The sequence below is a fragment of the Schistocerca gregaria genome, chromosome 1 (assembly GCF_023897955.1).
Source record: "Schistocerca gregaria isolate iqSchGreg1 chromosome 1, iqSchGreg1.2, whole genome shotgun sequence".
In the NCBI taxonomy this organism is placed as follows: domain Eukaryota; kingdom Metazoa; phylum Arthropoda; class Insecta; order Orthoptera; family Acrididae; genus Schistocerca; species Schistocerca gregaria.
In genome coordinates this window covers 1,099,806,282-1,099,830,645 of record NC_064920.1, presented here as the reverse complement: position 1 = coordinate 1,099,830,645, position 24,364 = coordinate 1,099,806,282, and the positions used below count along the sequence as shown (strand labels likewise).

Genomic DNA, 24,364 nt, shown 5'->3' with positions numbered 1-24,364 from the left:
TGTCATAGTTCTTGCAGCGGATCCTGAGGCAGTTTGGAATTCCTGTGTGGTAGTCTGGATAGATGTCTGCCTATTACAGTCCGGAACCGTGCGACTGCTACGGTCGCAGGTTCGAACCCTGCCTCGGGCATGGTTGTGTGTGTTGTCCTTAGGTTAGTTAGGTTTAAGTCGTTCTAAGTTCTAGGGGACTGATGACCACAGCAGTTGAGTCCTATAGTGCTCAGAGCCATTTTTTCTGCCTATTACACATTACGACCCTCTTCAACTGTCGGCGGTTTCTGTCAGTCAACAGACGAGGTCGGCCTGTACGCTTTTGTGCTGTAAGTGATCCTTCACGTTTCCACTTCACTATTACATCAAAAACAGTGTACCTATGGATTTTTATGAGTGTTAAAATCTCGCGTACAGACGTATGACACAAGTGTCATCCAGTCACTTGACCACGTTCGAAGTCGGGGTGGCCGAGCGGTTCTAGGCGCTACAGTCTGGAACCGCGGGACCGCTGCGGTAACAGGTTCGAATCATGCCTCCGGCACGGATGTGTGTGATGTCCTCAGGTTAGTTAGGTGTAAGTAGTTGTAAGTTCTAGGGGACTGATGACCTTAGAAGTTAAGTCCCATAGTGCTCAGAGCCATTTGAACGTTCGAAGTCCGTGAGTTCAACGGAGCACCCCATTCTGCTTTCTGACGACGTCTGATGACTACTGAGGTCTCTCATATGGCATACATGGCAGTAAATGGCATCACAATGCATCTGATTTGAAAAACGTATGTTTTTGTGGGCATCTGGATACTTTGGATCACATAGTGTATGGTGTGGTGCTAGTCGCGGGAAAGAGTTGGTGCTGTTTGTTTTATTTAACACAAGCGCCCACAGTTTCTTTTCTTTTGGAATTGTTTCTGTGGTTATGTATGTCTATGACCACTGTGTATAACCTAGCGTAGTAGTTACTAGATCTTGTTGAAACTACAGCGTCAGAGAAACTCGGGGGGGGGGGGGGGGGGGGGAGTTTCTCCGGTGCTCGTGCATAACCTTTTACTGCTAATTTATTCGTCTTGCCTAGGCATCATTTGCTTTTCCTTGAGGGGATGTTAAAACTTCTTTTTGCAGTTCCTATGTACACCAGGCCGCAAGTACAAAGGATTTTATATACTCCTGCTATGGCAGGCGGCGGGCGTAAGTCATTTGCAGTGTTCATATATTCGCGCACCTTCATTGTTGGCTTAGAAACTGTTGTCAGTTCCGTACTAGGGACGTTCAATAAGTGATGCAACACTTCTTTCTGAAATTTTGGTTTTATTTAGGATTCCAATACTCTGTATTCCCCACTCTTTTGGCTAGAAAAGCTTCTTTTCAAATTAATCTCCATTCAATACGACGACCTTACGCAACCTAACTGGGAGGGCTCGTAAGCCCGAATGGTACCACTCTACTGCTCAACTTCGGAGCCAACATCTTGCTGCATGAATAACCCACACCCCCATGCCGCTTACTTCTTCCTGCGGAGTGCTTCCTTCATCGGGCCAAAATGATGGAAGTCGAGAGATGCGAGATCTGGGCTGTAGGATGAATGAGGAAGACAATCCAACGGCGTTTTGTGAGCTCCTCTTGGGTGCGCAGACTTGGGTAAGCCTTGCGTTGTCATGGAGATGGAGAATTTTGTTTGATTTTTTGTGGTGTCGAACACGCTCGAGTCGTATCTTCAGTTTCCTGAGGATAGCACAATACACGTCAGAATTGATCTCATCGTTGCACCATGAGGGAGGACATCAAACAGAGTAGCCCCTTCAGAGTGCCAGAAGACTGTCGCCATGGTTTTACCGGTTGAAGGTGCGGATTTGAACTTTTTCGTCGGTTGGGAGGTGGTGTGGCACCACTCCATTGATTGCCGTTTTGTTTGCCGTTCGAAGTGATGAACTCAGTTTTCGAAGCCTGTGACAACGTTGGACAAAAAATTGTCATGGTCACCCTCGTAACGCACCGGAAATTTCGCATAGATGGTCCTTCGTTGCTCTCTGTGGCCTTCGGTTAGGCGAAGAGGAACCCAACTGGTGGATGAGTGAGTCACCACTCCCAACAGACTTCCAGTTGAGCGGGGATTTGTTTGATTCTGATCAGTCGATCAGCTGGAATGAGAGTCAGAGCTGTGTGCGGCCGGCCGGCACGCGGGAGTTTAGACAGGTTTGCGCGACCTTGTTGCGATGATGACGAACGTCTCGCCCAACGACTCACCGGGCTTTTGTTCACTGGCAGGTCTCTGTAGACATTCTGCAAGCGCCTAGGAATATCAGCGATCATCTGGTTTTCCGCGAAAAGAAACTCAATGAGAGCTCTCTGTTCGGAACGCACATCCGTTGCAGACATCACTTTGAAGGCTACGTATAGCGTCGGCACATATTGGAACTTCATGAAGCTACTCTGTATGAAGCGGGAATGTTCCAGGATGTAACATAGCAAATTCCGCGTTTTTTGAACCGAAATTAGCCGAGAAATGTGTGTTGCATTACTTATTTAACAGCATCGTGTTTGCTGAGTATTTTGCTGATGCGATTGGTGATAGCTTTTACAAATGGAAGGCAAACTTTCCCTTTACTTGGTTCTTGTTCATTAGAAGCTCTAGACCTTGGTACTAACTCCTCCCTGTACAAGCTCCAACAGCATATGTCGCCGCGACTTCGCGATCTTGTGCAGTAGTCTGATGACGTCACGCACCGACCGTTACGTGGCTGCATAGAAACAGTTCGGCTTTTTGAGCTTGTTTGAGTCTGTAACTGCCTTCTGAGTCGTTGAAGCCTCTGATGACGTCTCCAGCCCATTATACAAAAGATCAGTAATATCACAAACACCGGCCGTCTATGATTGCTCGTAAAACAGGAAAGAACCTTTCACATCTTTTCTGTGTTTCCGATATCTAGTGTATGGCGTGCGTCGTTTGAAATGATTCGAAAAGCCCTCATTCTAGACCATTTTAGGGAAGAGACGTCTTCGCTTTCGTTATAATAATTTCCACTACTCACACTGTAAAGAACTCAAGCAGCTAACGCCTACGCAACGATACGGAAATGGTGGCTGTCTATAAGGAAACTGCCTGACTGATGGTGAGAACACATCCGCTGCTGGTGAACGTTTGGTATAAATCAACAGTGAGGGACGCTCTGTTCGGAAAACCCACGGTGCAAAACCGCTTGTCGGAAGGCTCCTGTGGCAGCTACAAAAGAGTCGAAATGCTGCAGGTGGGAAGCCCACGTAGGCCATCATCTGCGAGGAGTTGCCCAGAGCTGGCAGCACGATCCGCACGCGAGTCGGTGTCCCTGTGCGGAGATAGAAGGGGCCGGCCGTGTACTCACGTCGTGCAGCCAGTGGAGGCGCGTCCAGCGAGGGTTGGCCGCCACGTGGCACTCGAAGTACACGTCGTCGCCCTCTTTGACGTCATCCGCGCTGAGGGTGGGGCCCAGCCGCAGCGTCACCATCGGCGCGTCTGCCAACACAAGCACCACACACAGTGTTTTTAACGGTCGGGCATACACGGTCCGGCAGGTCGCGAAACATAGTACACTATATAAAGAGCACTGCTGCGAAGAAACACAACGCAGCGCCCGGCCACCATTCCATCACTTACCGGCGTATTAAGCCACTACTACACGGAGCGTGTAAACCAGCGCCCCAAGCGTCCATATCTGTAACTACAGCTTAGTTCACGTAGACCTATTAGACCATCCACCCGCGATATACCTGGCGCCCTTGCACAGTAGACGGTGATGACGCGCGAAACGCAAACATAACTGTCTGATCTCTTGGGGACCGTGTGACATATTGGAATGTCATTCTTTCACATTATTTATGTGACTCAAGGTTCCTATTTAATAAGATATTGTTTTTTATCGTGTAATTTTTCCTCCTATCTATGTAATTATCTAATTATGTAGTTCTGAATTCGTTCGAGCAATCAATCATTCATAATAGGAAACACAGTCATAGCTCAGTCACTCAAAATGATTCAGAAATTTTACTTTTAGAATGAAATCAGGCGATGATTCTTCTTCTCTGCAGGCTCGTGCTTTGCGGCAGTCTACTAATCTGTACAAATAAAATGCCTCGTGTTTTTGGGAGCGTTGTATAATCAGTCGGGAAACCTCAGATCAAGCGGATATTTGGCTTTGATGAAGTTTAACCTTCGGAAGAAGTAATGGAGCTCTTGGATTATTAAATGCAGGTTCGTATCCAGTCTTTCGGAAGTTCCCTTCCGATTAACAACTACGCAATATATCGATGAATATCATTAATTCTCAAATGTCAAATACACGCCTTTTGTATGAAGTAGCAATATATATATATATATATATATATATATATATATATATATATATATATATTTCCCTTTTAATCGTACAATTTCGTATCAGTTATCTTTTGTCATAAATCTCAATATTCAGATTACAATTCTTCAAACAATGCTCAGGCTAATCGGCACAAAGATAATCTCAGAAGCTTTTTTCTAACAACCACCAGAAAGAGTACTACAAAGAATAATTATGCGCTCATGGCATAGCTATTGTATGAAACTACTTTGCGCATGGATTCTGCGAGTATGAAGATAGAAAATTAATAAACGTCATTCAAGGGTAGAATTGTATCGGAATAATTTATCTAATGTAAAGATATATTACAATCATTATTGATTAAGTATTTTTATTCTCTTATGTAGGTTGCTACTGTTCTGAATTAAAGACGCAACATTTAGTTTTATGTTACGACACATGATTAAACCCGACAGGTGTGTTGTGGGAGCAGTATCAGTCAGCTTTGGAGAAGTGTATTGTGGGGGCTATGTGTGCCTAAGAGCATGGCTGGGGACAAGTTGAGGTGGACAGATGAAACGATGGAAGGACCAATGTGGAGGAGAAACGAACAAAGAGCGTGGAAGAGTGGGATGATGCATGAGGCAGGTGGAAGACGTAGAGGGCTGGTGAGCAGATGGAAATGGAAGAAGTGGAGGTAGAGGTGGAAAGAGAGAGGGGCAGGAGGTTATGGGTTATGGTAAGAGGGACGGGGGAGGAAGAACAACCTGTGTCTCGCTACTTTTTAAATGCCGTTCGTTTGCTGAGTTTTACTACGGAGCAAGAAACAGCGTCAACCATGTTCACCCTACGTATTAACGGAACAACAGTCAGGTCACAAAAGTACAGAGACTGTGACTGAACACAATTTCTGTAATAAAAATTATATAGCTAAAAGATGATTAAGAAAAAATGATAATTAAATCAAGACCCTACACTGCCAACAGGCGTTGATATACATCAACGGGTACAATTGAAAATGTGTGTCCCGACCGGGACTAAAACCCTATTTACATGGCAGACTCTGTATCCATCTGAGCCACCGAGGGCACAGAGGGTATGGCGATTGCAGGGACTTATCCCCTGCACGCTCTCCGTGAGATCCACATTCCGAATTTAATGTCCACACATTACATCCGTAGTGTCCCTGCCCACTACACTCATTACTTGCGGCAGACAATCTTACGGAGTCCCGTAAGAGTTCGGGCAATACGTGTACATCCGCACAGAAGAAGAAGGTAAATGGCCGGTTAGCCTTAATTATATATGAAGATTGTATTTGTTTTTTTGGACACTACCTACGGTAAGACAATGCAAGGTAACGTATTTCTGATTTGTTGGGGAAGCATTCAGAAAGAAAATCGCCTTGGTAGAGGGACACATTATGACAAATACGGTCTAGTTACCTATGTTCACTGTCATTAAGTTTTGAATAATTAATTGTCGTCTTCAAACATAGTTTCCTTAACGATTTTCGGACATGGTCAATCTTACATCTATTGGCGAACTGTTTTCGAGACCGTTTGCCGCTTCAGTGGAAAGCACCCCTGTGCAAGTGCAGATGTAAATGACTACCTACAAGGTTCCCGTTTTAATGACAAATCCTTACGCATGCGTTAAAACTGTCCAGGACGTCTACATTGCTTTCCTCAGGTAACGTTTGCAAGCCTCCATGATGAGGTTGGAAAAGTGGTGCAATATTTCGATCCACATATTTGTGTGAAAGACCTTTTTCCGATTGTGAAACTAAATAAATCACGATTAATTGACAACTTGAGTGCAATTTTTTGCGTCTACCGTATGTTGGCAGTTTGGACGAGACACGAATTACATTACGACTTCAGCATAGCAAAAATCACTAAATAAAGCTGAAAATTTGTTCTGTTCATGGCATATGTTGTTTTGTGAATTATAAAAGCAAGTCGCAGTTTTCCCCTCTTCCCCCTCCTCGCGCTCAAACAGTGTGCTGTGGAGGTGGGGGAAATGAGCAGCGAGGCTGAGCACTTTGACAGCGGCGAGCTGGCATCTTAGTCGCCCCTGCATTCGAATATCTTAAACTTCTGTGTACAGTAACTTAGCAATAAGATGTCTTATGCATAAGTAGGATGTACTTGCAAGAGCATAAACAACACCAGTGCACGTGTACTACGGCTGCTGGCCAGTCGTCGCGTTTGAGTTCGTTTAGATCAGGTTTATTCTCGTAATGAACGACATATAGCGGTACGCGCAGTGCGGCAGCGCTCCTGTACTCACACAGCACGGAGAGGGCGCGGACGTCCTCGAGCCTGGCGGCGGGCAGCCGGGGGTTGTGGGCGCGGCACGCCACCTGGCCCCCGTCGTCCTCCGGGCCGGCGCGCAGCGTCAGCTCGCTCAGGGACACGTTGCCGCCCGACCGCTCCTGCAGCACGCAGCAAGGCGACGTGCTCACCGTGTCTCCTACCTTGTCCCCATCACGTAACAGTAGGAATCGTTTGCTAGTCAGTTAACTACACTGAAGAGCCACAGAAACTGGTACACCTGCCTAATGTCGTGGAGGGGCCCCACGAGAACGCAGAAGTGCCGCAACACGACGTGGCATGGACTCGGCTAGTGTATGAAGTAGCGCAGGGCTGTCCATAAATCCGTAAGAGTACGACGGGGTGGGGATCTCTTCTGAATAGTTGCAAGGCATCTACATCTACATCTACAAACATACCCCCCAATCCACCATACGGTGCGTGGCGGAGCGTACCTCGTACCACAACTAGCATCTTCTCTCCCTGTTCCACAGAACACAACGGGGGAAAAATGACGGCCCATATGCCTCTGTACGAGCCCTAATCTCTCTTATCTTTGTGGTCTTTCCGCGAAACGTAAGTTGGCGGCAGTAAAATTGTACTGCAGTCAGCCTCAAATGCTGGTTCTCTAAATTTCCTCAGTAGCGATTCACGAAAAGAACGCCTCCTTTCCTCCAGAGACTCCCACCCGAGTTCCTGAAGCATTTCCGGAACACTCGCGTGATGATCAAACCTACCAGTAACAAATCTAGCAGACCGCCTCTGAACTGCTTCTATGTCCACCCTCAATCCTACCTGATAGGGATCCCAAACGCTCGAGCTGTACTCAAGAATAGGTCGTATTAGTGTTTAATAAACGGTCTCCTTTACAGATGAACCACATCTTCGCAAAATTCTACCAATGAATCGAAGACGCCTTCCCCCCAACTGCCATTACATGCTTTTCCCACTTCATATCGCTCTGCAGTGCTACGCCCAAATATTTAATCGGCGTAACTGTGTCAAGCGCTTCACTACTAATGGAGTTTTCAAACATTACGGGATTCTTTTTCCTATTCATCTGCATTAATTTACATTCATCTATATTTAGAGTTAGCTGCCATTCTTTACACCAATCACAAATCCTGTCCAAGTCATCTTGTATCCTCCTACAGTCACTCAACGACGACACCTTCCCGTACACCACAGCATCATCAGCAAACAGCCGCTCATTGCTACTCAACCTATCCAAAAGATCATTTATGCACATAGAAAACAACAGCGGACCTACCACACTTCCCTGGGGCACTCCAGATGATATCCTCACCTCCGATGAAAACGCACCATCGAGGACAACGTACTGGGTTCTATTACTTAAGAAGTCTTCGAGCCACTCACATATTTGGGAACCAATCCCATATGCTCGTAGTTAGGAGTCTGCAGTGGGGCACCGAGTCAAACGCTTTCCGGAAGTCAAGGAATATGGCATCCGTCTGATACCCTTCATCCATGATTCTCAAGATATCACGTGAAAAAAGGGCGAGTTGCGTTTCGCAGGAGCGATGCTTTCTAAAGCCGTGCTGATGCATGCACAGCAACTTCTCTCTCTCAACGAAATTCATTATATTCGAACTGAGAATATGTTCGAGAATCCTGCAACAAACCGATGTTAAGGATATTGGTCTGTAATTTTGACGATCCGTCCTTCTACCCTTATTATATACAGGCATCACCTGCGCTTTTGTCATGTCGCTCGGGACTTTACGTTGGGCAAGAGATTCGCGATAAATGAAAGCTAAGTAAGGAGTCAATGCAGTAGAGTACTCTCTGTAAAACCGAATTGGAATCCCATCAGGAGCTGGCGATTTATTTATTTTCAACCCATTCAGCTGCTTCACAACCCCAGGGATGTCTATCACTATGTGTTCCATACGGGAATCTGTATGAGACCCAAAGGGCGGTATGTTTGTACGATCCTCGTGTGTGAAACATTTCTCAAATGCTAAATTTAAAATTTCAGGCTTCGTTTTGCTGTCTTCCGTTGCAGGCCTGACTGATCAGTCAGTGACTGGATGGAAGCCTTCGACCCGCTTACCGATTTTACGTAAGATCAGAATCTCCTTGGGTTTTCAGCAAGATCTTTTGCTAAGGTGTGACGGTGGGAGTGGTTGTATGCCTCGCGCATCGCTCCTTTTACAGCAGCACGAGTCTCTACTAACTTTTGCCTGTCCTCATCCTCCCGATCCTTCTTGTACCGCTAGAGCAACTGTCTTTGCTTCCTGAGCATTCTCCCAATTGCGCTGTAAATCAGATATGCTCAATAATGTTCATGTCTGGGGAGTCCGGTGACCAGCGGAAGTGTTTCAACTCATAAGAGTGTTCCTGTAGCCACTCTGTAGCAGTTCTGGACGTGTGGGGTGTGTCATTGTCCTGCTGGAATTTCCCAAGTCTGTCGGAATGCACAATGGATATGAATGGATGCAGGTGCTCAGAGAGGTTGCTTACATATGTGTCTCCTGTCAAAGTCGTATCTAGACTTATCAGGGGTCCAATATCACTTCAAACTCACTTCAATCTTGACAACCTGCCATAGTAGCAGAAGCAACTGCGCCAGAGACTTGTTATCTTATATAGGCGTTACCGACCACAGCGGCGTGTTCTGCATATTTTGCCTGTTCATATATCTCTGTCTTTGAATACGCATGCCTACACCAGTTTATCTGGCGCTACAGTATTTAATGTTCCATACATCATTTAAACGATTCTCTTACTGAAATGATGTGGAAAGAGTCAGTTCAGAATATGCCCCACACCATTACAGAGCCTTCAGCAGCTTGAACAGTCCCCTGCTGACGTGCAGGATCCATGGATTCATGAGGTTGTCTCCGTACCCACAGACGTCCATCTTCTCGATACAATCTGGAAAGAGACTCGTTCAACCAGGTGTTGACGGCCCCCAGGCGAGGTGCAGAGCTCTGTCTCGTGCAGTCATCAAAGGTACACTAGTGGGCCTTCGGCTCCGAAAGCCCATATCGATGATATTTCGCTGAGTGGTCCGCACGCCGACACTTGTTGATGGTCCAGCATTGAAAGCTGCAGCAATTTACTCGAGGGTTGCACTTCTCTCACCTTGAACGATTCTCTACAGTCATCGTCGGTCCCGCTCTTGCAGGATCCTTTTCGACGACAGCGATGTCGGAGATTTGATGTTTTATGTGATTCTTGATATTCACGGAACACTCGTGAAATGGTTGTATGGGAAAATCCCCAGTTCATCGCTGCCTCGGAGATGCTGTGTCCCATCGCTCTACTGCCAACTATAATACCACTTCAGACTCACTTAAATCTTGATAACCTGCCACTGTAGCAGCTGTAACCCATCTAATAATTGCGCCTGACACTTGTCTTATATAACGCGTTGCGACCGCAGCGCCTTAGTCTGCCTGTTTTCATATCTCTGTATTTGAATACTCATGCCTGTGCCAGTTTTTCTGTCACTTCTGTGTATTTAGTCGCACATTCCTTAGATCACTTAAAGCATTCTCTTACCGAAATAATGTGGAAAGAGTCAGTTCAGAACATGTATTCATCATTAGTGTTAGCATTAATGAACACATTAAGTTACACTTCAAAGAAAGTGATAGGTGGTAAGTTCCTATGGGACCAAACTGCTGAGGTCATCGGTTCCTAGGCTCACACACTACTTAATATAACTTTAACTTACGCTAAGGAAAACACACACAGCCATGCCCGAGGGAGGACTCGAACCACTGACGAGTGTGCCGCGCGAACCGTGGCAAGGTGCCTAAGGCTCTGAGCACTATGGAACTTAACATCTGAGGATATCAGTCCCCTAGAACTTAGAACTATTAAACCTAACTAACCCAAGGGCATCACATAGAACAATGCCTGAGGCAGGATTCGAACTTGCGACCGTAGCAATCGCGCGGTTCCGGACTAAAGCGCCTAGAACTGTTCGATCACCCAGGCCGGCATGGCGTCTTAGACTGTGCGACTACCCCGAGCCGCACTTCAAAGCAAGGTTTTCATCTCAGGCTACCAGTCTTTTACAGAGTGACAACTTTTGAACAGTATGAAGAAAAAACGTAAATTACTTATAAACTACGGCGTGCACACCCTTTATTCAACATATAAACGTCACTTCGTCACTATGTTGGGATTTACATTATGACATGTTCGATATGCCTGCATCCTTGGTTATGATGTGGTGCAGACGAATAGCAAAATTCTGCATGACCCGCTGAAGTGTCGGAAAACCGATGCTGTCCTTGACCTCCTGAATGGCTCTTTCCATCTCAGCATTGGTTTTGGAGTTATTGCTGTACACCTTGTCTTTAATATAGCCCCACAAAAAGAAGTCGCAAGTGTTCAGATCCGGAAAATATGGCGGCCAATTGAGGCCCATGCCAGTGGCCTCTGGGTACCCCAGAGCCAGAATGCAGGCCCCAGAGTTCTCCTCCAGGTCATCAAACACCTGCGTCCATGGGGTCGAGCTCCAACTTGGTGAATCACACCTTGTCGAAATCAGGGGCACTTTGGGTAATGGGGATGAAATCGTTTTGCAAAACCTTGACATACTATTCGGTAGTCACCGGGACATGAAGGAAAATCGCACCGATTATTCAGTGGATTCTCTATCCCCCACATGTGACAATTTTGCTTACTGATGAACACATCCAAATGAAAGTGGGTTTCTTCGCTAAACCACACCATACAGAGCATACGAATCCCAATCATGCCCCGCGGCCAGCTGCGCAGTTTGAACTTCCTAACGCGAACCGTTCAGAAGTTATGACGATTTTATTTCATATAATTCAATAATTGTCGCCCTGTAAACGCTCTGTGAAACAGAATTAAAAGATACTTCTTGCAGTTCTAGGCGCTACAGTCTGGAACCGCGCGACCGCTACGGTCGCAGGTTCGAATCCTGCCTCGGGCATGGATGTGTGTGATGTCCTTAGGTTCGTTAGGTTTAAGTAGTTCTAAGTTCTAGGGGACTGATGACCTCTGAAGTTAAGCCCCTTAGTGCTCAGAGCCATTTGAGCCATTTACGTCTTGCAAACGCTGTAACTGCCTCTGAATCCCTCATTCAAGTTTGAAATTTGGCTCAAAGGCGCCTGCAATCACTCTCTGTAATGATGCAAAAGCATTGCCGCCATAGCCGGGCTCGGCAACTTCCGAAGAAAAGGCCACAGCTCGGAACTTTATGCGCGGTGTAAAGTGGGTTAATGACATCGTATCGGCTAATGATATCGCATCCCACCAGAATTCTTCCGAACATCACCGTGGTCGTGTCACCCGATGAGATTCTCGTTACCGGCCCTCCTACCCATATTTCATTCCTTCTTTTGATGTTGTGGCGGGGCGGGTTGGTCTCTCACTGTCTTTTAAATAATCAGTCCACCCACCTGGGTAGGTTTCAGGTTGCCCGCCCCTTCACTCTGTGACGACAGCAGCGTTGACGAAAAATCGACTAAATCCCCGTTATGTAAAGGCTACATAACTCCAGACCATGGGCAGTAGCTGAAAGTTAATTAAACTATCTAGCGTTCGGGATCCTTGCATGAATCGTTTGAAAAAAAAAGTCTAAAATTTCCGTTAAATTGATTTATAGTCTCTAAAAAAGTAAAATGTCTATCAAATCCGTATTCAATATCCCAACATCAATTACGCAATGTTACTGACTGTCGCTTTTACAAGTTCACAACCGTTAGCAGCCAGAAGATAGCCGGCCGCTGTGGCCGAGCGGTTCTAGGCGCTTCAGTCTGGAACCGCGCTGCTGCTAGGGTCGCAGGTTCGAATCCTGCCTCTTGCATGGATGTGTGTGTTGTCCTTAGGTTAGTTAGGTTTAAGTAGTTCTAAGTTTAGGGGGACTGATGACAACACACACATCCATGCAAGAGGCAGGATTCGAACCTGCGACCCTAGCAGCAGCGCGGTTCCAGACTGAAGCGCCTAGAACCGCTCGGCCACAGCGGCCGGCAACTCACTTTCACAACGACAGAACGGTTATTATGTGGTAAGTGCGATGAACAGCAGGAACATATTCTGGACACCCTTTCACACTCCTGACAACCTCGGACGTTTCAGCCCTTCCCTAAGGACATTGTACGGGTGAATTCGCACTGAAAGTGACCGTATCCGATTAGAATGCAGCGCGATCGCACGTTTTGCTCTCGTGTACACGTTGTGACCACTAAGGGCCTGTTCAAAACCATTCGAACAAATGTGAGCGTGATTCGAAGTAGCAATGAGTACTTATGCTTTTTCAGCACTCCTGTTTTCAGCAAAACCCACTCAACGAATGTCGAGGGGGTTGCATAACCCTCAGGAGCTAGAACAGTTGCCAAGCTCATTTAATGTCGGAATTTCTGAACGTACTTTTGGAAATTTAGAAATTTGTCGTAAGTTCATGGGACAAAACTGCTGAGGTCATCGGTCCTTAAACGTACACACTACTTAATCTAACTTAAACTAACTTACGCTAAGGACAACACACACAGCCATGCCCGAGGGAGGACTCGTACCTCCGACGAGGGCAGTCGTCCGAACCGTGCAAGGCGCCTGAGACCCCACGGTTACCCCGCGCGGCCGAACGTTTCATTTGTAACGTGCTCAACAAAGGTACACAGCGGCCACAAAGCGAGCTTCCGAAATTTGGGGGGGGGGGGGGGAGGAGTCTTAGAAGCACAATTTGCCGTTTAGCCATCCATCATCGCACCACAAGAGGAGCAATTAGATTAGATTAGATTAATACTTGTTCCATAGATCATGAATACGACATTTCGTAATGATGTGGAACGTCTCAGGTTAATAAAAGATGTCTGTACAAGATATTACATTACACAAAATATTGCATGACACTAATGTTGAAGTTAGTTTTTTTTCCCCCCCTTAATTTATATCTAAAAATTCAGCCAATGACTAGGAGTTGTCATCTAGAAATTCTTTTAATTTATTTTTAAATGTTGGTTGACTATCGGTCAGGCTTTTGATGCTGTTTGGTAGGTGACCAAAGACTTCTGTGCAGCATAATTTAGCCCTTTCAGTGCCAAAGTCAGATTTAATCCTGCATAGTGAAGATCATCCTTTCTCCTGGTGCTTTAGCTATGCACACTGCTATTACTTTTGAAGTGGGTTGGATTATTAACAACAAATTTAATAACTGAATATATATACTGTGAGGTTACTGTGAGGATCCCTAGATCCTTAAATAGATGTCTGCAGGATGACTGGGGGTGGGCTCCAGCAGTTATTCTGATTTCTCATTTCTGAGCAATGAATACTTTTCTACTCAACGATGAATTACCCCAGAATATGATGCCATACGAAAGCAGTGAATGAAAGTAGGCATTGTAAGCTAATTTACTGAGATTCTTATCACCAAAATTTGCAATAACCCTAATAGCATACGTAGCTGAACTCAGACATTTCAGCAGACCATCAATGTGTTGCTTCCAGTTTAACCTCTCATCAATGGACACACCTAAAAATTTTGAAAATTCTGCCTTAGCTACAGACTTCTGTTCAAAGTCTTTATTTATTACTGGAGTTGTGCCATTTATTGTACGGAACTGTATATACTGTGTTTTATCAAAATTTAAAGAGAGTCCGTTTGCTGAGAACCACTTAATAATTTTGTGAAAAACATCATTTACAATTACATCACTTACTTCTTGGTTTGTGGATGTTATTACTATACTTGTATCATCAGCAAAAAGAACTAACTTTGCATCTTCATCAATGTGGAATGGTAAGTCATTAATGTATATCAAGAAAAGTAAAGGACCTAAGACCGAACCCTGTGGGACCCCGTACTTGATAGCCCCCCCCCCCCTCCCCCCACCCCCCCCCCCCCCCCCCGTTTGAGGAATCAGCTGTCGTTTTAACATTACATGAACCACTTATTTCAACTTTCTGCATTCTTCCAGTTAAGTATGAGTTGAACCATTTGTGCACTGCCCCCCTCAAACCATAACGATTTAGCTTATCTAAATGAATTTCATGGTTTACACAATCAAAGGCAATGAAAAATCGTAAGTACCGTTTCCCGCTTCAGATCTTGTTTCAATTTCGTTGCATTGTTTTGAACGATCCCTGGTCTTTACAGTCTGTACAGAAGAGCAAAAATTGAGTCCCACTGCACCCGAAAAGAGTGTAATCACCTCCAGTGGGAAAAACAGTAGCGATTGCCGGCGTTCCCCAAGATAGTGTTGTAGGCCCTTTGCTGTTCCTTATCTATATGAACGACTTCGGAGACAGTCTGAGCAGCCGTCTTAGGCTGTTTGCAGATGACGTTGTCACTGATCGACTAGTAAAGTCATCAGAAGATAAAAACAAATAACAAAACGATTTAAAACAAATATCTGTAAGGAGCGCAAATTGGCAATTGACCGTAAATAACGAAACGCGAGATCATCCACAAGAGCGCCAAAAGGAATCCGTTAACGTTCTGTTACACGATAGATCAGACAGCCGTAAATCAACTAAATACGTAGGAATTACAATTACGAACAACTTAAAATGAAAGGAACACACAGAAAATGTTGTGGGGAAGGCTAACCAAAGACTGCGTTTTATTGGCAAGATACTTAGAAAATGTAACAGACCTACTAAGGAGACCGTCTACACTACGCTTGTCTACCCTCTTTTAGAAAACTGCTGCGGGGTGTGGGATCCTTACCGGATAGGATTGATGGGCCACATCGAAAAAATCAAAGAAAGGGCAGCAGTTTTGTATTATCGCGAAATAAACAAAGAGTGTCACTGAAATGACATCATTTAAACAAAGGCGTTTTTCGTTCAGGGGAATCTTCTCACGAAATTTCAGTTACTAACTTTCTCCTCCGAGTGCGAAAATATTTTGTTGTCGCCGACTTACATAGGAAGAAACGACCACCACGATAAAATGAAGGTAATCAGTGCGTGTACGGAAAAATACAGGTGTTCTTTCTACACTCCTGGAAATGGAAAAAGAACACATTGACACCGGTGTGTCAGACCCTCCATACTTGCTCCGGACACTGCGAGATGGCTGTACAAGCAATGATCACACGCACGGCACAGCGGACACACCAGGAACCGCGGTGTTGGCCGTCGAATGGCGCTAGCTGCGCAGCATTTGTGCACCGCCGCCGTCAGTGTCAGCAAGTTTGCCGTGGCATACCGAGCTCCATCGCTGTCTTTAACACTGGTAGCATGCCGCGACAGCGTGGACGTGAACCGTATGTGCAGTTGACGGACTTTGAGCGAGGGCGTGAGGTCTCCACAGTACATCGATGTTGTCGCCAGTGGTCAGCGGAAGGTGCACGTGCCCGTCGACCTGGGACCGGACCGCAGCGACGCACGGATGCATGCCAAGACCGTAGGATCCTACGCAGTGCCGTAGGGGACCGCACCGCCACTTCCCAGCAAATTAGGGACACTGTTGCTCCTGGGGTATCGGCGAGGACCATTCGCAACCGTCTCCATGAAGCTGGGCTACGATCCCGCACACCGTTAGGCCGTCTTCCGCTCACGCCCCACCATCGTGCAGCCCGCCTCCAATGGTGTCGCGACAGGCGTGAATGGAGGGACGAATGGAGACGTGTCGTCTTCAGCGATGAGAGTCGCTTCTGTCTTGGTGCCAATGATGGTCGTATGCGTGTTTGGCGCCGTGCAGGTGAGCGCCACAATCAGGACTGCATACGACCGAGGCACACAGGGCCAACACCCGGCATCATGGTGTGGGGAGCGATCTCCTACACTGGCCGTACACCTCTGGTGATCATCGAGGGGACACTGAATAGTGCACGGTACATCCAAACCGTCATCGAACCCATCGTTCTACCATTCCTAGACCGGCAAGGGAACTTGCTGTTCCAACAGGACAATGCACGTCCGCATGTATCCCGTGCCACCCAACGTGCTCTAGAAGGTGTAAGTCAACTACCCTGGCCAGCAAGATCTCCGGATCTGTCCCCCATTGAGCATGTTTGGGACTGGATGAAGCGTCGTCTCACGCGGTCTGCACGTCCAGCACGAACGCTGGTCGAACTGAGGCGCCAGGTGGAAATGGCATGGCAAGCCGTTCCACAGGACTACATCCAGTATCTCTACGATCGTCTCCATGGGAGAATAGCAGCCTGCATTGCTGCGAAAGGTGGATATACACTGTACTAGTGCCGACATTGTGCATGCTCTGTTGCCTGTGTCTATGTGCCTGTGGTTCTGTCAGTGTGATCATGTGATGTATGTGACCCCAGGAATGTGTCAATAAAGTTTCCCCTTCCTGGGACAATGAATTCACGGTGTTCTTAGTTCAATTTCCAAGAGTGTATTGGAATAATAGAGAATTGTGAAGATGGTTCGATGAACCCTCTGCCAGACCCTTAAATGTGATTTGCAGAGTATCCATGTAGATGTAGTTGTAGGTGAATGCAGTCCTGCAATACCCTTAGAGAACGATTGAAACGTCCGACGATGCCAGCAATGTAAAAGGTTGTCAAGAACAACTCCTGTTGCGCCTCACACTCTGAAAAGTCATTTCCGACAGCGAAATGTGTAGCAATCAACGCCCCAGTGAAAGGGGTGATTTCATTGAGGCCTTTTGTGCCACCCACTCAGGCTTATTTTTGCACAAATAATGACAAATTATTGCTGAAGCATACTGAACTCGTTTCTGACACACTGACAGCATTAATAATGAGTAATATAGATCATTTTTCCATGTTCTTCTCAAATTTTGGTGGATTATTTATGACGAATTTAATTACCGAATAAATGTATTGTGACGATTCAGTTGACGTGCCTAACCCCTTGAAGAGGGACGACTGTGTACGAACACCCCATATTATTCTTGCTGCTCGCTTTTGTGCAACAACAATTTTCTTTCTAAATGGTGAGATACGTAAGACATTGAGTGGAAATATGTCATGAGGGCGATTTCACAGAGATCAAAAGTAGCTGAACTTAATTGTCCCAGAATCTCAGTAATATGCTTTTTCCAGTCCAAATTTTCATCAACATGTATGCCAACAAATCTGGAGCATTCTACCCAGTTTGCCAACTCCTATTCATGTGGTACATCAATTGTTGCTATATCTCTATTTGTTCTACAGAACTCAAAATTTGAGAACGGTTCATTTTCAGAGAACCACTTAATAACTGAATAAAATATCCCCTGCTTTAAAAAAAGTGTCATTTCTAATAAAACAGTCGAGCTTTCGGTGGCTATCTTCGCCATCGCCTTCAAACGTGAAAAGCACTTCCCGCTGTGTCCGTTTCTTTTTCCTTTGTTGTTATTTGAACCATTGACTCACCCACTGTTTTCTTATTGTTATTAGAGATGTTCTTGTCTCACCAAAACGAATCCATTCACCCTATTACCTTTCTACTTTGTTGTATTCCGAATTTTACTTCTGTCGTTTTTGTTAATATATGCGCCCAGATATTTAATTTTTCTACCTTTTCCCAAATTGCTACGTCGTTGATGTGGGATTCAAATTTAATGTCGCTATTCACAACCACATATTCGGTTTTGGTTATACTCACTGACATGAAAAGAAGAATAAGAGCTGTTGAAATGTATTATTTACGAAGGAGTACGAGAATATCAAGAATCGAAAATAAAACCAGTGGCTATCTTCGCCATCGCCTTCAGAAGTGAAAAGCACTTCCCGCTGTGTCTGTTTCTTTTTCCTTTCTTGTTATTTCAACCATTGGCTCACCCACTCTTTTCTTATTGTTATTAGAGATGTTCTTGTCCCACCAAAACGAATCCATTCACCAATGAAGGCAGATGAAACACTGATAAAATTGAAAAAAAAATCTGTAAAGTAGTATGGAAATCTGCTGCAAATGTCAGGTCATCGACGCCTAAAGAAAATTTTTGAATGGAAACCACCTGACAGACATAAATCTGGGAAACTACGACGTTCTTTGAATGACCACATCAGCGGAATAATGTAACTGAGTAGAGAGGCTTGGCGAAAGATGACAGGAATACAACAAAATGTTCTTATTAATTGATCCCTATAGTAATTAATACTCTAATAATAATAATAATAATAACGATAATAATAATAACTGTTATTTCGATTCCGCAGCACTAAGGGGGCGGACCGACAGCATATAAAAACTGCTCTTCAGCCAAAGGTTACATAAAATGAATTTCAAGTCTGTTAAAAGTCATAAAAGGTGACTATAACAGATGATTTTCTAAAAAATACATACGTGGACGACACTGACGATTTTTTGCATAAAAATAAGTAACAATGAACGAGGATTCTGTGAAAAATACATAGGTGGACGATATTGACGATTTTTACGTAAAAACAAGTGACAGTTGTTACAGCGTAGAGTCAGCGCTGGTACGCCAGTCTGGAACGACAGGGAAGAGAAGGCTGTGAGAAGAGATCAGCCAATCGCACGCTCATCGACCTCCCTCCAGAACGACCGTAGCGGCTCCTAGGTGAAGACGACGTAAGCGCCGGTACGCCAGTCGGGAATGACAGGAAAGAGAAGGCTGTGAGAAGAGATCATCCAATCGCACGCTCATCAACCTCCCTCCAGAACGACCGTAGAGGCTCCTAGGTGAAGACGACGTGAGCGCCGCGACCGACAGCAGCCTCTTCAATAGCAGCTTCAGTGGTAACCACTTGGTCAGGAGTGTCTATGTAGCACAGGCATGTGATTGTTTATTCTCAAGAAGACTGATTATTTTGTGTGTCGCCGTTTGCTTGCGACACATCTATCAAAGTTAAGTATTGTAGTCGTTTTGTGGTAATAAAACGCATTAATACGAGTTGTTTGATTGTTTGTCTAGCGGATCGAGTATGCAGGATTCCTAGACACAATGACAATAAAAGAGGATTTTGTAAAATACACATAGATGGAAAATAGAGATGGTTTTTAAAATTTTTTTGATGATTATATCTTAGAGTTAAAATATAGTCAGTGATGAATGATGGCGTGGCGTAATGATGACGTTAGGTGACCGAGTGAAGTCAAGAGGCGCTAAGGACCGGCGCATGTTCGAAACTGCCGCTCCCGCCCCCCTAAAAGCGTCAAGCATCTGTCCTTGCTTTCCGTTGATATCAAGTGCTTAGTAAGGATTTTAACGCATCATTAACAGTCTTTTCAGTGGCTTTCTCTCCAATGAGATATATCATAGCAACATTACCATCTGCAAAAAGCACCAGTTATATTTGCTAGTCAGAGGGGTGGATAGGGGAAGGGGATGGGGTGGCGGCGCCGTTCGTCGTCGAACTCTTCTAGCTATACTACCGCCCCCACGTATCACAGAATTAAGTGCTAGAGAAACAAATCCTTTCGCTCGATTCGAGAATGAATTTTCGCTCTACAGAGGACTTTACATATGATTAAAACTGTGTGTCGGATCGAGAGTCGAACCTGGGGCCGGCCGGTGTGGCGGCGCGGTTCCAGGCGCTTCAGTCTGGAACCGCGAGACCGCTACGGTCGCAGGTTCGAATCCTGCCTCAGGCATGGATGTGTGTGATGTCCTTAGGTTAGTTAGGTTTAAGTAGTTCTAAGTCTAGGGGACTGATGACCTCATATGTTAAGTCCCATAGTGCTCAGAGCCATATGAACCATTAATCGAACCTGGGACCATTGCCTTTCAGGAGCAAGTCCTCGACCAAGAGAGGTACCCAAGAACTTCAGCGTCCTAGTTCACTCTGGAAACAATGCCGTAGTACGTGACTAAGCCATTTTTCCACTGTGCCCTTTCTTCCAGGATTTGGAGTCCCCGAAATCTATGCAGGAGAACTTATGCAGATTTTGGAAAATAGGAGATGTACGACGAATTTTCGTCAGAGACGAGGGTATCGTGAGGAGTGCCCCTGAAAAATGTGATAAGATCGCTCTTGTTCTCTACACACATAAATGATTTGCTGGACAGGATGGGCAGCAATCTGTGGTTGACTGCTGATGATGCTGTGGTGCACGGTAAGTTGTCGAAGTTGAGTGACTGCAGGAAGCAGCAAGAGCACTTAGACAAAATTTATAGTTGCGTGATCAATGGCAGCTAGCTCTAAATGTGGAAAAATGTATGTTAATGCGGACGGGTAGGAAGAACAAACCTCTAATGTTCCGAAATAATGTTAGTAGAGTCCTGCGTGACGCAGTCAAGTGGTTTAAATATCTGGTGGAACGAGCATGTGAGAACTGTGGTAGGGAAGTCGAATGGTCGACTTCGGTTTACTGGGAGTATTTTAGGAAAGAGTGGTTCACATGCAAAGGAGACCACATACAGGACGCTTAGTACTTCTCGAGTATTTGGGATCCGTACCACGTCGGATTCAAGGAAAACATCGAAGTAATTCAGAGTCGGGCTGCTAGATTTGTCAGCGGTAGGTTCGAACAACACGTAAGTGTTGCGGAGATGCTTCGGAAATTGAAATAGGAATCCCTGGATGAATGGCGACGTTCTTTTCGAGGAACACTATTAAGAAAATTTAGAGAACTGGCATCTGAAGCTGACTGCCGAACAATTCTACTGCTGCCAACATATATTGCAAGTAAGGAACGCAAAGATAAGGTACGAGAAATTAGGGATCACACGGAGCCATATAGACAGTCGCTTTTCCCTCCCTGTATTTGCGAGTGGAACAGGGGAAGGAATGACTAGTTGTGGTATGTGGGAACCTCCGCCACGCAACGCACGGTGGTTTGCGGAGTATCTATGAAGATGTATATGTAGATGTACTGGCGGCAGAAATGCTGTGACAGCGAGTAGTCAGCTTAGCCAACACAGTGCTAGCTTATGATAGGCAAAAGTCCCAGGTTCGAGTCTCAGTGGGGCACACAGCTTTAATCTGTGAGGAAGTTCAGGTCACTTAGCTTTATTCTCGTCAGAGGGTTGCCGCGGTACCCAGAGAGAACATGTGTTCCAGTATTGCATTATGTTGTGCATGATATCCACTACACTACCTACTTAGATACTGGTTTCATGCGCAATCTGCTTCGTACGAATGCAACGAACGGCTTCTGTCAAGACTTGGACGCTGCACAAGTTGTCACCCTAGGTGGAAGAGCTTCACCAGGTTGGTCTTTGATCACCTCGCACATATATTCTGTTTAAATCAATTTTAAGGAAGGAAAAAAAAGACGCCCGTTTTCGTGACACTACACTCGGGCGGTGCACTTGCAGTAAATGGCGATGAAATTAGTATGGGCAGTTTTCTCCTTTTTAACCTTGACACTTGAACCGCCGACCTTGCATCCATCAACTCCTCCATCTTGAAATTGTGTTTCCAACTGTAATGGGCACAGCTACAGCCATCTACTGGTGGCATTTGAAAACTTTGATCGTCTCTTTCTTGGAGGCATGGAATTTAATTCGCGTGGGGGCATTTTTAGTACTAGGTGTCCCAGGGAGAATGACTAATATTCAGGGATAAGACAGGAGCCTTCATTCGAAGCAAAAAACTCTAGTAAACTTGATTTCTAAACTTCATACCTTAACCCCACGAACATTAACGTGTTTTTCATGACATGCATTAAAAAAGCCGGCCGCGGTGGCCGTGCGGTTCTGGCGCTGCAGTCCGGAACCGCAGGGCTGCTACGGTCGCAGGTTCGAATCCTGCCACGGGCATGGGTGTGTGTGATGTCCTTAAGTTAGTTAGGTTTAAGTAGTTCTAAGTTCTAGGGAACTTATGACCTAAGATGTTGAGTCCCATAGTGCTCAGAGTCATTTCATTTTTTTGAATTAAAAAGACGAGATTGGGGCGGGGGGGGGGGGGGGGGGTTTACATTACGTCCAACGTAATGTTACATCAACAGCACACTTTTTAAAGATATACTTTTAACACACTCAAGAGCAATATCAGCACACTTTCAGTAACGTGTACGTTATGTCCACTGTAAAGAAAATTAATAAATGCAAATCCCTTTAATTTTCGTCGACTTTTACTCACGAGATAAAAGGCGAAAATAAGGTACTGAAATTGAAAATATTGAATACATATATAACATATGGTGACATTCACTCCTAAGACTTAAATTTTTGCGTTAAGTTTAATTGAAAAAATTTAAATCATTTGCGGAGTCTGACAGGAGACGTGAGTAAAAGAGTGAATATTTTTTCAGAAGTTTAAAATGTGAAGTAACTGGCTGGATTTTTCCTCCCCCCCCCCCTCCCCCTCCCTGCGCAAGAGTTAAGAACTATGGGGACTTCTCCATCTTCGATACTATGAAACAGATCTCTTCTACTGCAAGTTTGGTTTCTGATTTTCGGAGAAGGTAGTATGGACGAAAACAAGAAACAAAGGTCCAATGAACATGGGCTCTAAAACGCATACCTTAATAGCTGTGAGCATTTGTTCGATGGAAGAGATGTCCCACATTAGCGAAGATGAACAAGTGCTTATAGCTGTTAAGGTCTGCGTTTTAGAAGCCATGTTCACTGGACCTTTTTGCTTCGAATGGTCGTTCCCGTCCTCTTCCTGTCCTCCTGGGACACCATGCATGTTCCCGAGTTGTCCTGCTGCGTTACTTCTTGTGCCACTACCAAAGATGATAGCCAGACGACTGAGCTGACATATGAAGACTGTGATGTGTGATTCTTACTGAATCCATTGATCGGCGAGTAATGGAGTGGCAAACGCAATTACATCAGCTTTATTGAAATGCGTGAAGGGCGGTCATACGAGCATATGGCATATGGCAACACTGTTTTTAGCACCTACATGTGAGCTGAAGCGAGAATGATCGCCACGGCAATTATAATAACTGGGTGTAGTTACAGTGGGTGTCAAACATTCCGTAATGGCATTTACATATTCTACAACCACACGCATTGTCGTGTATCTTTGTTACTTGATAGCTAATCATTTCATTATATTTCTAAATTATAATTTGCCAAGTCATGCATGTGTCTGTGTGTGCGTGTGCGTTCGTGTGTGTGTGTGTGTGTGTGTGTGTGTGTGTGTGTGTGTGTGTGTGTGTGTCTGTGTGTGTGTGTGTGTGTGTGTGTGTGAGCAACATCTAAACAATTAACAACGGGAGTAGCTTTTAGAGTAGTGGAGTGGCAAAATCAATTACACGAGCTTCAGTGCAATAGGTGTAGGGCATTCATACAAATGGCTGAGCTGCTGCGCTGACAAGAATGTCCAACGGGGTGTCTATTTGCTCTGAGTTTCTAAAATCATAATCCTCATTGCTCAACTATGTTGAATGTGGTGGTGAGTTCTACTGGATCAGAAGTTGTTCAGAGTCGTGTGAGAATTTTGGTAACTCAAAGTGCAAAGAACAGAGTTTGATTACACAATGTCAGATACAGTTACCGTGATAACAATTGTAGACCTCGGCTATAAACAGTGGTAAGAGGCAATCTACTTGTTTGTAGAAATTACGGAGTGATTTCAACAAAATGTCATAATACATAAGGTAGTTCAAGTACATCCATTATGATTTTTTTATTCAGGTTTTTTTTAATATTTCTAGAGTTACGACATAATTTTAAAACTGCAAATTCTATCCAAAATTTTAGGCTTCAAAATACGTCAAGGGTACTTAACATTGTTAACTTATCGGGCGAATTAACGATACATAACAGCGAAATCTCTCAACAACATATATTTAAAAGGTCCGAATTGGTGCAGTTAATGATACTGCGATTTGCATTACCACATTTTGAAATAATGAATTACAAAGACCTCACAAAGTAGTATGTGATGTTAAGGACTTCTGCCATCACACTGGCATAAATAACGTGAACGTTGGTAAGGAACACGATGTAACATTTTTTAC

The 24,364-nt window shown here is 45.0% G+C and overlaps 1 protein-coding gene across 1 annotated transcript in view; it reads right to left on the bottom strand.

Moving 5' to 3' along the window:
* The window catches only part of LOC126315420 (nephrin-like), a 478,744-nt gene that overhangs the window by 85,444 nt on the left and 368,936 nt on the right, over positions 1 to 24,364 (bottom strand). Inside the window, exons 7-8 of the mRNA XM_049992703.1 lie at positions 6,591 to 6,735; positions 3,348 to 3,478 (exon numbers count right to left, since the gene is read on the bottom strand). Of these exons, the coding sequence (XP_049848660.1) occupies positions 3,348 to 3,478; positions 6,591 to 6,735 (276 nt within the window). The remainder of the gene's footprint in view (positions 1 to 3,347; positions 3,479 to 6,590; positions 6,736 to 24,364) is intronic.